Consider the following 11,971-nt stretch of genomic DNA (forward strand, 5'->3'; position numbering starts at 1 on the left):
GAGTCAGTCTGGTCTGAGCACCTCAAGGCTTGGCTGTTGTTCCTCTCCATCAGGTCAGGGATGGCCAGAAGAGAGGGAAAGGCCTCCTCGACTTTTCTGTCAGAAGTTGTGGGACGCCGACCACGGGATGGGGGCGGGGCACAACTATCAGATGGAGCTTCAGAATTTGGGGCATGGAACTTTTGTGAGGCTGGGACCTGCTGCTGGGCAGAGAAGACAGAACAGTCTTCCTCTTCCAGCACAGGCTGGGAGTGGGTGAAAAAATCTATGCCTTCCTAGGCAGGACTTGTTTTACTCTTAGCTTTGTGAGTATCCATACTGACCTTGAAGTAGGTCCACCGGCTAGAAATCCAGGCTAGTTGCTGTGACCCCACTAACACCTCCAGGGGCTTGAGCCCCAGTTATTAATGAGCATGGTATGTAGTTGACCATCTTACAAACAGAAAGGGATGGTGCCGATCTAAGTTCCTCAAGGAAGGAGACTGGCTAATATTTGAGAAGGCTAGGGAAGGGGTGACCCTAGTGCCCAGTGGGAGAACACAGAAGCAATCTCTAAAGTGTCAGGTCTGACATGTAGATTTTGCAAGATGGGGCAGAGATGCAACTACCCTTTGGTAGGAATAGAGGCTGGGGGACAGAAAGGCCCAAGGCTCCCACAGATCTCACTTCCTCTGCTGAGCCCGTCCCTCCCCACACGCCAGCAGCTTCTGGAATTGTGAGCCCCATGACCTTGCAGAGCCCAGGCTCAACCAAATTTCAGAGTCAGAACGGATCGTGTCTTGCAGCCAATAGGAAGTCCTGTGGGATTATAGTATCTGCTTTTACAGATTGTGGTGGTCACTTTGTCACACTCTATTGCTGTAGAGCAGGGAGCCTGGATACATGGCGGTCTTCACACCCACTCTTCCTCCTGCCTGCTATGACTTCCGGCCAATCTTTCTCACCCTGCAGCCTGGAGCTCTCTGTCTTGAGTGGGACAGGACCCATGGGACCTCTGCAATCCAAGCCCAAGGCCTGCCTCCTTGGGAAGGCGCATCTAGGAGATCACGGGTAAGGTCAAGTGGCTGAGGGGAGTCACTGGGGATGGGAGAGTTTCTGTGGGCAGGCCTGTGAAGTAGAACGGAGAGAAGTAGATTTAGGAGGCTGAAGAGATGCTCTGGACAGGGGTGGCATCTTCCCTCTCTTCTTAGCTTTCTAGATGCTAAGAAGCCTTAGTGTCTTGGTGGCTCTTGTGAAGCCTCCCATAGTGCATGGGGAGCCTGGGGCAGGGGAGGAGTGACACAGAGTTGGAGAAAGCACTAGGGCCTCAGGCCAATGAGGACATAGAAAAGGAATGACAGACTTCGTCCAAGTCCACAAGAATTAGTTGCTTACAGGGCCCAGCTGTTCCCTATATTCAGTGAGGACAGAGCGAGATGAAACAGTTCCAAAGAATTCCGATTTAGATCCAGGGACTCAGAAGACTTCCCAGCAGGGTCTGAAGCAGAGGTCTGTAGATCCTCAGAAGTTAGTGTGAAGTACTTCAAGGAGGTCCTCTCTAGAGGCAGGTGACAACGGTTTGACTCAGAGGCGGGACAGTGAGCTTTCGGGGACCGTATTAAGTTCTCATCCATGTGCTGTGTTTGTTTTGTTTTTGAGACTGGTCCCTAAAATCCTACGCTGGCTGTGAACATGGATCTTGCTGCTTCCACCTCCCAGAGCTAGGATTCCAGGTGCCTGCTCCAAGCCTGGTTCAGGCCCCACTCTTAAGAAAGACCAAGGCCGAACACACACACAGCCGTTCAGAGTCTCATGCTTGGGTTATGTTCTGCCACTGCCATCACGAAATTCTTGATAATATTCTTAATGGCGTTGGAAAATTCAGACACATAATTTTCGTTTTACACCAGGCTCTACAAAGTAGATACCCCATCTGCACCAGGGTGAGCATGGAGAAGAGCAAAGGAGGAGAAAGCAGGCAGTAAGCCAGGGTTTGCTTCTCTGTGATTACAGAGTAAAAGAGGGGCGGCTCAGTAGCCGGGCACTTCCCTGGCACGTGCAACGCCAGGCTTTTCAAACTAGAAAGACAAGGTGGGTGACAGAGGAGAGTTGTGGGTCTCCTTTAGGGAAGATGAGGAGCACATATCTGCAGATTTCAGTTATCCCTCTATTAAACGTGGGATAGGTCGTCAGTATGGAGGGATGAATGGAACCCTGAAGGAACAGGTGTCCTTGGTGCCAGGCAGAAAACACCACAGTGTCTTGCAAAGGTTAATCGTGTGGGTCACAGAGTTGGGTTCCAGGCCTGGATCACCTCTTCATCCCTGAGTTTCCTTCTTTGTACAGTGAAGGGTGTGAACTAGAAAACCCCGGAGTCTCCTCCCAGCCTGCGTGACATTCTTATTAGAGACCCTGTCACTCTAGCTTAGATCAAAACACAGCTTGGCTACAGCTAGGTTTGGGAAATCCCTGAAGCCCTGCTCCTTGAGATGAGACTGGCAGACCCCCCTCCCCACATCCATAGAGTTGGACCACCGAGGAATCTTCCTCCTCGAGACCCCCTTGAAAGGGCTGTCCATTCCCCACCCACCCTGAATGGTCAAGGCCACTCATGTCAAGGAACCCTTGAGCAAGGATGGCACATCAGGACAAAGAGCATGACAGTTAGAAGATGCCATGTGGTGTCCTAGGGGTGAGTGAACATGAAGCTTGTCATCTCTTGGAAAACTGGTCTAACCTTGCCTGCTCCCAGGCAGGGCATTGAGCTCTGGGTTATCCTTCCCCATATGCTTCCAGAACCATGAAATCTTACCAGCTGACCTGACCACAGGAGAGGAAAGAGCCCAGGCTGGGAGTTGGGACAGCAGAATGTGGCCCTCAGTCCCCCCACCCCCCAGTAGAATGGGTTGATAATGCCTTCTCAAACACATCAGCACGTGGGAAAGTCATCCAGCAGAAGTTATCTGCACACAGGTGTTCTGTTTGTTAAGGATAGAGGCGGATTGCTGAGAGAGGGCACCGTAGATTCCAGGGGTGACTGTATATTAGCAGAGCGACCCAAGTCAGTACAAAATGCAACTTTTTCTGCATAAGAATCATCTTAGTTATTTTTCTATTGCTGTGAAGGGATACCCTAGAGTTTATGGTTTCAGATTGTGAGTTCATGGCCCTTGTGCTGAGGGTCACGGCAGAGCGCAGGCAAGCATGGCACTGGAGCGGTAACTGAGAGCTTACGTATTGACCCACAAACACGAGGCAGAGAAAAGCTAACTAGGAACGGCTTAGGCTATTGAAACCACAGAGCCCACCCCCAGTGACACACCTCCTCCAGCAAGGCCATGCCTCTCAATCCTTCCCAAACAGTTCCACCAGCTGGGGACCAGACATTCAAACATATGGGGACTGTTCTCACTCAAACCACCATAAGAATTTATAATAAGAAGCTGAAAATGGTGGCACAGGCGATCCCAGCTACTTGGGAGACTAAGATAGGAAGGTCATACATCTCAAGGCTTGCCTGAATTGCAGACTGAGTTGAAGACCAGCCTGTGTAACCCTGTTTCAGATATTATTTTTATTATATTTATTCATTTTGTGTGTGTGTCTGAGGGGACAGCATACCATGCTATGCATGTGGAGATCAGAGGACAACTTGTAGGAGTTGGTTCTCTCCTTCCTGGTTCCTGGGGGTTAAACTCAGATCATCAGGTCTACATGCAGGTATCTTTACTTGGTAAGCCATCTCTCCAAACCAAGACTCTTATCTCAAAACCTAGAAAACAGCCAGGTATGGCGGCACATGCTTATAATCCCAACACTTGGGAGGTAGAGTCAGGAGTATAACAAGTTCAAAGTTATCCTTGCTTACGTAGCAAGTTTGAGACCAGCCTGGGCTACTTAAGATCCTGTGTGCAAAAAGCAAGCACATGGAGTCGAGCCTACCACCAAGCCTGAGTCTGATCCCTGGGACCCACAGTGGTCCTGTGTACGATCCACATGGTGGAAGGAAAGAACCACCTCCCACAAATTGTTCCCTGACTGCCACATGAATGCCCTCACACATACTCATGCACACAAAGTAAATAAAAATGTAGTAGAAATTTAAAGATAAACAAACAAAAATCTTTTTCAAGGCCCAGGGATATAGCTCGGTGGTAGAGGAGCTGCCTGAAGCCTGGTTTGCAAGCACGCACCAGGCCCTTGCTTATTGCTATGTCTAACTATTGATCGATATATGTGTGTGTGTGTCTGTGTGTGATGTGTATGTTCACGTGTATGTGCACATGTGTGTGTGCATGTTCATGTGTATGTGCACATGTGTGTATGTGCATGAGTGTGTATGTTCATGTGTATGTGCACATGTGTGTATGTGTGTGTGCATGTTCATGTGTATGTGCATGAGTGTGTATGTGTATGTTCATGTGTATGTGCACATGTGTGTATGTGTGTGTACATGTTCATGTGTATGTGCATGAGTGTGTATGTTCATGTGTATGTGCACATGTGTGTATGTGTGTGTACATGTTCATGTGTATGTACACATGTGTGTATGTGTGTGCATGTTCATGTGTATGTGCACATGTGTGTATGTGTTCATGTGTCTGTGCACATGTGTGTGTATGCATGTCCATGTGTCTGTGCACATGTGTGTGTGTGTGCATGCATGCTCATGTGTATGTGCACGTGTGTGTGTATGTGTGTATACATGCTCATGTGTATGTACACATGTGTGGGCCTATGCATGTAGAAGTCAGAGGTTGGTATGAGGCGTATTCTTCAATCTCTTCTTTACATTATTATTACTATTTTGTTTGTTTATTCTTTTATTTGAGGCAAGGTCTGTCACTGAACTTGGAGCTCACAAAGTGGCTAGGCTGACCAGCCAGAGAGGCCCCAGGACCTGGCTGTGTCTGGTGCTGAGACTATAGGCACAAAGCACCATGCCTTGCTTTTCACATGAATTCTGGGGATCCGAACCCAGGTCCTCATGCTGTCGAAGTTAGCACTTTACCTATGTAGCCTTCTCCCTGGACTCGCGAGCATACTCTCGCTTTGTAAATTTAAATAACATAGTCAAATCTGCAGTTCCTATTGGATCTTTCGATGCTGCACTTATTGACAGCAGTGGCATGCCACCACCTTCCCTAGAACTGCAACTTGCTATTAGCAATGGAAGACATGTCAAGTCACTGGATGAGCCAGTGTGCTGTCTTTTCTCTTCTTTCTAATTCCCATCCTTACGGTGGGTGTGTCCGTGGTCTTACTGAGCATTTTGTACAGCACAGAGCCTTCCAAGGACATCAGGACTTTTCCTCCCACAGTGAGAACCTGGGCCTGAGCTTGTAGAGGAAGGGCCAGGCTAACTAGGAAGGGCTGGGAGGTGGTGTGAAGGAATCTTGCTTCCTGGGGAAGAGACTGGGGGCTTAAGGTAGCCATCACTAGTGGGAAGGAGAGGGTCTTTGGGATTTGAGACTAGGAATGGCTCAGGCTAGAGGAGAGATTGTTTGAAAGAGGGGCCAAGTGACTGGGTGAGGCCAGAGGCCAGCGGGATTTCCTTCAGTTCCAGTCACTCAGGAGGGTGGGACCGGATTGCTCATGCAGGACACAGGAATCTGCCTTTGTTTCTAGCAGTAGGGGAAATGCCACAAATCCTTCCCTTCTCCTGCCCCTCCAGCATCTTTGCCCAGCCTCTGCCCTTCCCAGGACTGGAGGGCCTTAGGAAAGCCCTTGTCTCCAGGACCCCCAAGCCATAGGCCTCCATCCTGCACCCCACCTCCTGCCCCCTGTATAGGTCTGGAGTAAACAGGCTGGAAAGAGTTGAGCACAAGCCTGCTCACCGCTCCCCTCTCCTTAGCAGAGCCATAGCTCTGAACAGTCAAGGAAGTCACTGGGGTCTGCAGGAAGATTTGAGGACAAGCTCTGGGTTTCCTCTGAGTGATCCAACTCTGGCTTTAAATGGTCATGTAGACTCTGAACTCCAGCCCCTTATTCAAAGAACAGAATAATTTTCATAATAAAAAATATATTAATGACTAAAATGACAAAATTTTCTGTGCAGAAACTCAAAAAATTGGTGTTCAGGTTGACACTGGACCTCCCAGGAGCTGGAGTATGACTCCCGCCTGCTGGGTGTGAGCTTCCTACAGTAGCCTCCCTTCAGAGAGTGTAAAAAGTGAGGAAAGAGTTAAATTTAAAAGGAACCGGACAATACCTCACCCAGCTGATCAACACAGGGAAGCACCCCAATGCCACCTGATGGGAAACTTGACCTCTCTATATGACCTTACCCCTGAAAACCCCAAACCCAGAGCCCCAGGCTAAACCTAAGAAAAACACCAGCCTTGAGCTATAGAGAAGAGTCTATCAGCCTTGGGCTACAGAACAGGACCTAGCTGGGGACAGGAGAGAAAAGGAGGATGGGGAGGAGGAGGAGGAGGAGAAGAGGAGGAGGGGGAGGAGGGGGAGGAGGGGGATTCAAATATTCTAAGCTGTCTGGTTCGGCAACAAGGAATGTGGTGTAGTATCCGGTTGTGACTGAGACGGGAGATGGGAAAGCTCGGGAAGTGTGAACCAGTTGTGGACCTGAGTTACTCACAGTAACGAGCAGCTCATCCACTGTGATAAACGCAGCAATAAAGGCAAAAGTGAGCTATCTGTACACTTCCGTACCTTTTCTGTAAACCTGAAGCTGTACTGAAAGTGCAGAGTTGCTTTTGTTTTTGATGAGGCAGAGTCTCTCTATGTAGCTCTAGTGGGCCTGGAACTCACTTAGTAGACCAGGCAGGCTCCAAACTCAGACTTTGCCTGCCTCTGCTGTAGTTAGGCATGTGCCACCACATCCAGGCATACTGTAGAGCCTTTCTTGTTCTGTTTTGTTTCTTTTTTTCTTTTTTTTAAAGATTTATTTATTTTATGTTCATAAGTACATTGTAGCTATTTTCAGACACACCAGAAGAGGGCATCGGATCCCATTACAGATGGTCGTGAACCATCATGTGGTTGCTGGGAATTGAACTCAGGACCTCTGGAAGAGCAGACAGTGCTCTTAACCACTGAGCCATCTCTCCAGCCCTCTGTTTTGTTTCTTAAGCCAATATATATGTGTGCGTGTGCGTGTGCATGTGCGTGCGTGCGTGCGCGTGCGTGCGTGCGTGTGTGTGTGTGTGTGTGTGTGTGTGTATAAAAGTGAAAGGTTTCCCTTGCCACTTCTGGCCAAAAATGTCAACCCTTTTTTGGAGAAAACATCTGTTCCCTTGCTAGGATGTTACAGAGCGGACAGCATGGGCTAGCACTGTGCTGAGGCGGCCATGGCCAGCGGCCAAGTCCCATTCCTGGTCTCTGTCAGTTTCTAACTATGGAACATGGGCATCCCTATACCTTCTGTGCCGGGCCTCCTCAGAAGCCAGAGTTTGCAAGGTCATTGAGAGCATCAAATGTATACATGTATACAGTAGTTACCGTATGTGAAGGCTCTATACTTATTAGGAGGAGCACATGAGCACATTTCTACAGTAAAAATACTGAAAAAATACCAAACTTTCAAATAAAGCCTTTCAAAGTTATCAAGCGCCCCTTCAAAAATATTTCAGCTCATTGGCTAATAACCCCACCTATGGGTCACCTAGGGGAGATAATTTCTCTTGACATCCTATTTATTGTCAAGGGGTTTTAATTTTTCTCTCTCTCCCTTCCTCCCTTTTTCTTCAGACGGGGTCTCTGTGTTACCCAGGCTGGTCTCAAGTGTACAGGCTCAAGTGATCCTCCTGCCTCAGCCTCCTGGGTAGCTGGAGCTACAGATGTACGTCCTATGTCCAGTAAACATGGCATTTTCTATTCATTAGAGCCCAGGCTTTAGAAAGCTTCCTTTATAAAGTCAAGTGGTAGATAATTGTCAGACAGCATACTATTATTAACTATTATATCACTTTTTAAATTTAATCTTTTATAGATTTGTTTATTTTATGTATATAAGTACACTATATCTGTCAGACACACCAGAAGAGGACATCTGATCCCATTACAGATGGTTGTGAGCCATCATGTGGTTGTTGGGAATTGAACTCAGGACCTCTGGAAGAGCAGTCAGTGCTCTTAACTGCTGAGCCATCTCTCCAGCCCTTTCACTTAATTTTTTTTTTTTTTCGAGACAGGGTTTCTCTGTATAGCCCTGGCTGTCCTGGAACTCACCCCGTAGACCAGGCTGGCCTCAAACTCAGAAATCCGCCTGCCTCTGCCTCCCAAGTGCTGGGATTAAAGGCGTGCGCCACCACCACCCAGCCCTTTCACTTAATTTTACTTTATGTGTGTATGTGTTTTGTCTGGATGTAGCTCTAAGCACCAAGTACGTGCCTAGTACCCAGGAAGATCAAAACAGGGCATCTGATCCCCTACAACTGGAGTTATGGATGGTTGTGAGCCTCCACATGGGTGCTGGGAACCAAACTTGGGTCCAAGAACAGCCAGTGTTCTTAACCTCTGAGCCATCTCTCCAGCCCCCAAATCATTCTTGTTTGGCAAAAAAGTAAAAACAGTTCAGGTTTTTACTGCCAGTTGGTAATTTATTTTCTTCCAAGTTTCCAGCCTTCTTCCTAAAACCCTGTTCTCTGTCAGCAGGTCTCTCATTTCTGTCTTTGATCCATCCCGCTGAGCCACTTATTAGTCAGATAACTTTTGGTACCCACGATATGGCTGCAGTGATCTTAGGCCTTACTTATCTCGCTCCTTCCAGGATGTCGGGGGAGGCTTGCCAGCAGCAGCTTGAGGCAGCAGACCAAGTCACACCTATAGTTGGGTGACAGGACATGCCTGGCTAGGGTCTGTGCCACCTCCTTCTTTCCATTGTTTGGGGTCCCCATTAGCTGATGACGCTTCTCACTTCCAGGTGGCTCACCTTTTCTCAGTTAAGCCCAGAGGCATGTCTCTTATGTGTTTCCAGTTCACGAGAAGTTGAGGATGAAGATGAGCCGACAAGCATGATGACATGAGGGAGATTTTCACTTTGACATGAACGGCACGCATGGCTATTTACTTGATACTGATGTGTTTATAAAAAGATAGAGAGATAAAGAGAATATGTTCCGTGGGTGTGTGGAGAGGTATGGGGGAAGGGGATGTCTCAGTGGGCCCATGCAGAGGCATCTTTTCCCAATAAGGGACAAGCCACTCTATTCTATTCTATGGCATAGAATAGAGTTTATTTAGGGCATGGGGAGGGGAGCCAGGAGGGTAGTAGAGGCAGAGAGAGAGAGGGAGAGAGAGAGAGAGAGAGAGAGAGAGAGAGAGAGAGAGAGAGAAAGAGAGAGAGAGAGAGAGAAGAGAGAGAAGTAGAGAAGTAGTAGAGGCTGGCCATGACCACATGGAGAGAGGGGGAAGGGAAGGGGAGAGGGGTGAGGGGACAGAGAGAAGCTAGAGGCAAGAGATCAAGAGAGAGAGAGAGAGGAGGGGGCAAACAGCCCCTTTTATAATAGGCCAGGCCTACCTGGCTGTTGCCAGGTAACTGTGGGGAGGAGCTATGGCCAGGTTACTGTGGAGGTGGAGTTTAGACAGAATGCTAACAGATACAACATGTAGATTTCTTGTGAGAGCAGTTTGCTTTCTCTTGCTTTATTTTTTTTCCCTTCCCTTCTCCCTCTTGCTCCAGCCCCGCTCATTCCAGCCCTGCTTGCTCCAGCCCAAAATTTTTTGTTTGTTTGTTTGTTTTTATTTATTTATTATATGTAAGTACACTTTAGCGGTCTTCAGACACCTCATAAGAGGGCATCAGATCTCATTACGGGTGGTTGTGAGCCACCATGTAGTTGCTGGGATTTAAACTCATGTCCTCTGGAAGAGCAATCAGTGCTCTTAACCACTGAGCCATCTCACCAGCCCTTTCTCTTGCTTTATGATGTCCTACACAGAATACAGTATGTGGGTATTACCACCATAACCACTGTAGCCAGTCAGTCACCTGCCGGCAGACATGGGGTTAGTCACTTCTGTCCTACAGACAGTGCTGTGGACAACCTTGTACACTTGGTGGGAGTAGGTTCCCACTGGCAGAGATAGTTGGGAAACAGGAAGAGGCTCCAGACAGGAATGTGTCTTACTTTCCTCTAGGTTGGCCTAGCCCACCTCCTTGTGGTTCTGTGCAGCTTCTTCGTCCTTCTTCTTCCTCTCCTTGAACCTCCAGACAGGAAGGGCCAGATTTTGCTGCCCTGGAGGCCTGAGTATCAACTCATACTGCATAGGGGGTGAAGGTGCTTTAGAGAGAAGGATCTTAGGGACTTGGGACCTGGTACTAGTACTGTCCCTGGACTGTAGCCACTGGGAGAGCATACTCTGAGGGCTCTGGTATGGGGAAAAGGCCTGGGGGACAGGAACTTCCTGAGGAGGATGGGGTACTGGGGGAGGAGGAGGGGCAGTACCCAACAGCTCTGGCACTGACTGGCCTCGAGTGCCCAGCGTAGGTGGATGGTCAGGGCACAGTGTGTGGCAGGCAGTGGTCAGGAAGGGACTGGCCAAGCTGGTGGTGACAGTCACTAAGTGGTCCAGGACACCCCCTTCCTGTGGAGACTGAGCAAAGGAGAGGCTCAGAGTAGCCTGCAGCCTTTCTAGGAGGGATGGGGAAGCCTGAGTCTGAGCCTGGGCCACAAGTTGGGCCAAGGCTGGCCACTCTGGCTGGTAGTGCAGGCTGAGCTGCTCTGCCTGGGGCCTCTTCAGCAGCTGTCGGATCTTCCGAACAGTGTCAAAGCTGTCAGTCAGAGCGGCCCATTCCAAGGCTGTCTTGCCCCTGACAGGATCCACAGAGCTCAGGTCGGCACCTGCAAGTGGCCCAGTGTGATAGATTGGTTAGTGAGCCATGGGCTGTACAGGATACAGTCTTCAGCAGCAGGGCTGATTTAAGCCAGATTCAAAACACCTCCCAGACTGGAAGGCCAGGGCTGTAGCCTTCTGTATAAGAGACAGGAAGCTACCAAAGTCAGGACTAGGGGAAACTGACAGTGAGCTCATGTGACCCCATGGGGTCTCCGACAGGCTCGTAGAACCACCTGAGCAGGAGGAGTGTGGGATGCTCAAGCCACAGCTGCTTGGGGGCAGGTGTCTTGTTGCTGCCCCCCACCCCCAGTTTATTTCTTCTTTCTCATGCCCTTGTCTCTGGGGCCAGAGAGACACAGTCACTCTGAAAGGATAAAGACATGAGCACATTTACTTTCCTGCTATACCCACTGAGGTTGGGAAGGGAAAAGCTGGAGGCAGAGATCCCTCAGAGAGACCAGCAGAGGGCATCATCAGCCACCTCAGGGAGTAAGGAGGGCTTCACAAGACCACACACAGAGGGGTCCTCCACACACAGAGGGGTCCTCCACACACAGAGTGGTCCTCCACACACAGAGTGGTCCTCCACACACAGAGGGGTCCTCCACACACAGAGTGATCCTCCACAAAAGGCTCCAGCTGCAGCTGAACACTGCCTAAGAGTTAAAGTCAGTCCTCACGGATGCCCCACTCATCAGCCTTGACAGTGCTGTGGCTGTCTTCCTCCACCTGGGTCTCCAGCAGAGGCATGGCTCAGACTAGAACTCAAGTATCTGGTTTTAGGTACCACCTCACCCACACACGTTTCCCCACCTCACGTCTGCACTCTTTGCTGAGACCTCCATAAACAGCTGTAGCTAGCTAGCTGTACTAGCAGACTGTGAGAGGGTGGTAGCAGGACCCTCCTCCAATAACTGTTAAATTAACTGCAGCTAAATGGTATCTGGTGGGGTGGTAGTGGAGAAAGTGCAGCTGCACACCTGCCACAGCACACCTGCCACAGCACACCTGCCACAGCACATCTGCCATAGAACACCTGCCATAGCACACCTGCCACAGCACACCTGTCACAGCACACCTGCCACAGCACACCTGCCACAGCACACCTGCCATAGAACACCTGCCATAGTACACCTGCCACAGCACATCTGCCACAGCACACCTGCCACAGCACACCTGCCATAGAACACCTGCC

At 49.4% G+C, this 11,971-nt stretch overlaps 1 protein-coding gene across 1 annotated transcript in view; it reads right to left on the reverse strand.

The window, feature by feature from the left end:
- Positions 1-9,951: 9,951 nt before the first annotated feature.
- Positions 9,952-11,971, reverse strand: part of Ankrd33 (ankyrin repeat domain 33) — a 2,973-nt gene continuing 953 nt past the window's right edge. The window contains exon 4 of the mRNA XM_028782265.1: positions 9,952-10,781. Coding sequence (XP_028638098.1) covers positions 10,084-10,781 — 698 coding nt within the window. The 3' untranslated portion in view covers positions 9,952-10,083. The remainder of the gene's footprint in view (positions 10,782-11,971) is intronic.

Source organism: Grammomys surdaster, unplaced genomic scaffold (genome assembly GCF_004785775.1).
Source record: "Grammomys surdaster isolate TR1022 unplaced genomic scaffold, NIH_TR_1.0 724, whole genome shotgun sequence".
NCBI lineage: Eukaryota > Metazoa > Chordata > Mammalia > Rodentia > Muridae > Grammomys > Grammomys surdaster.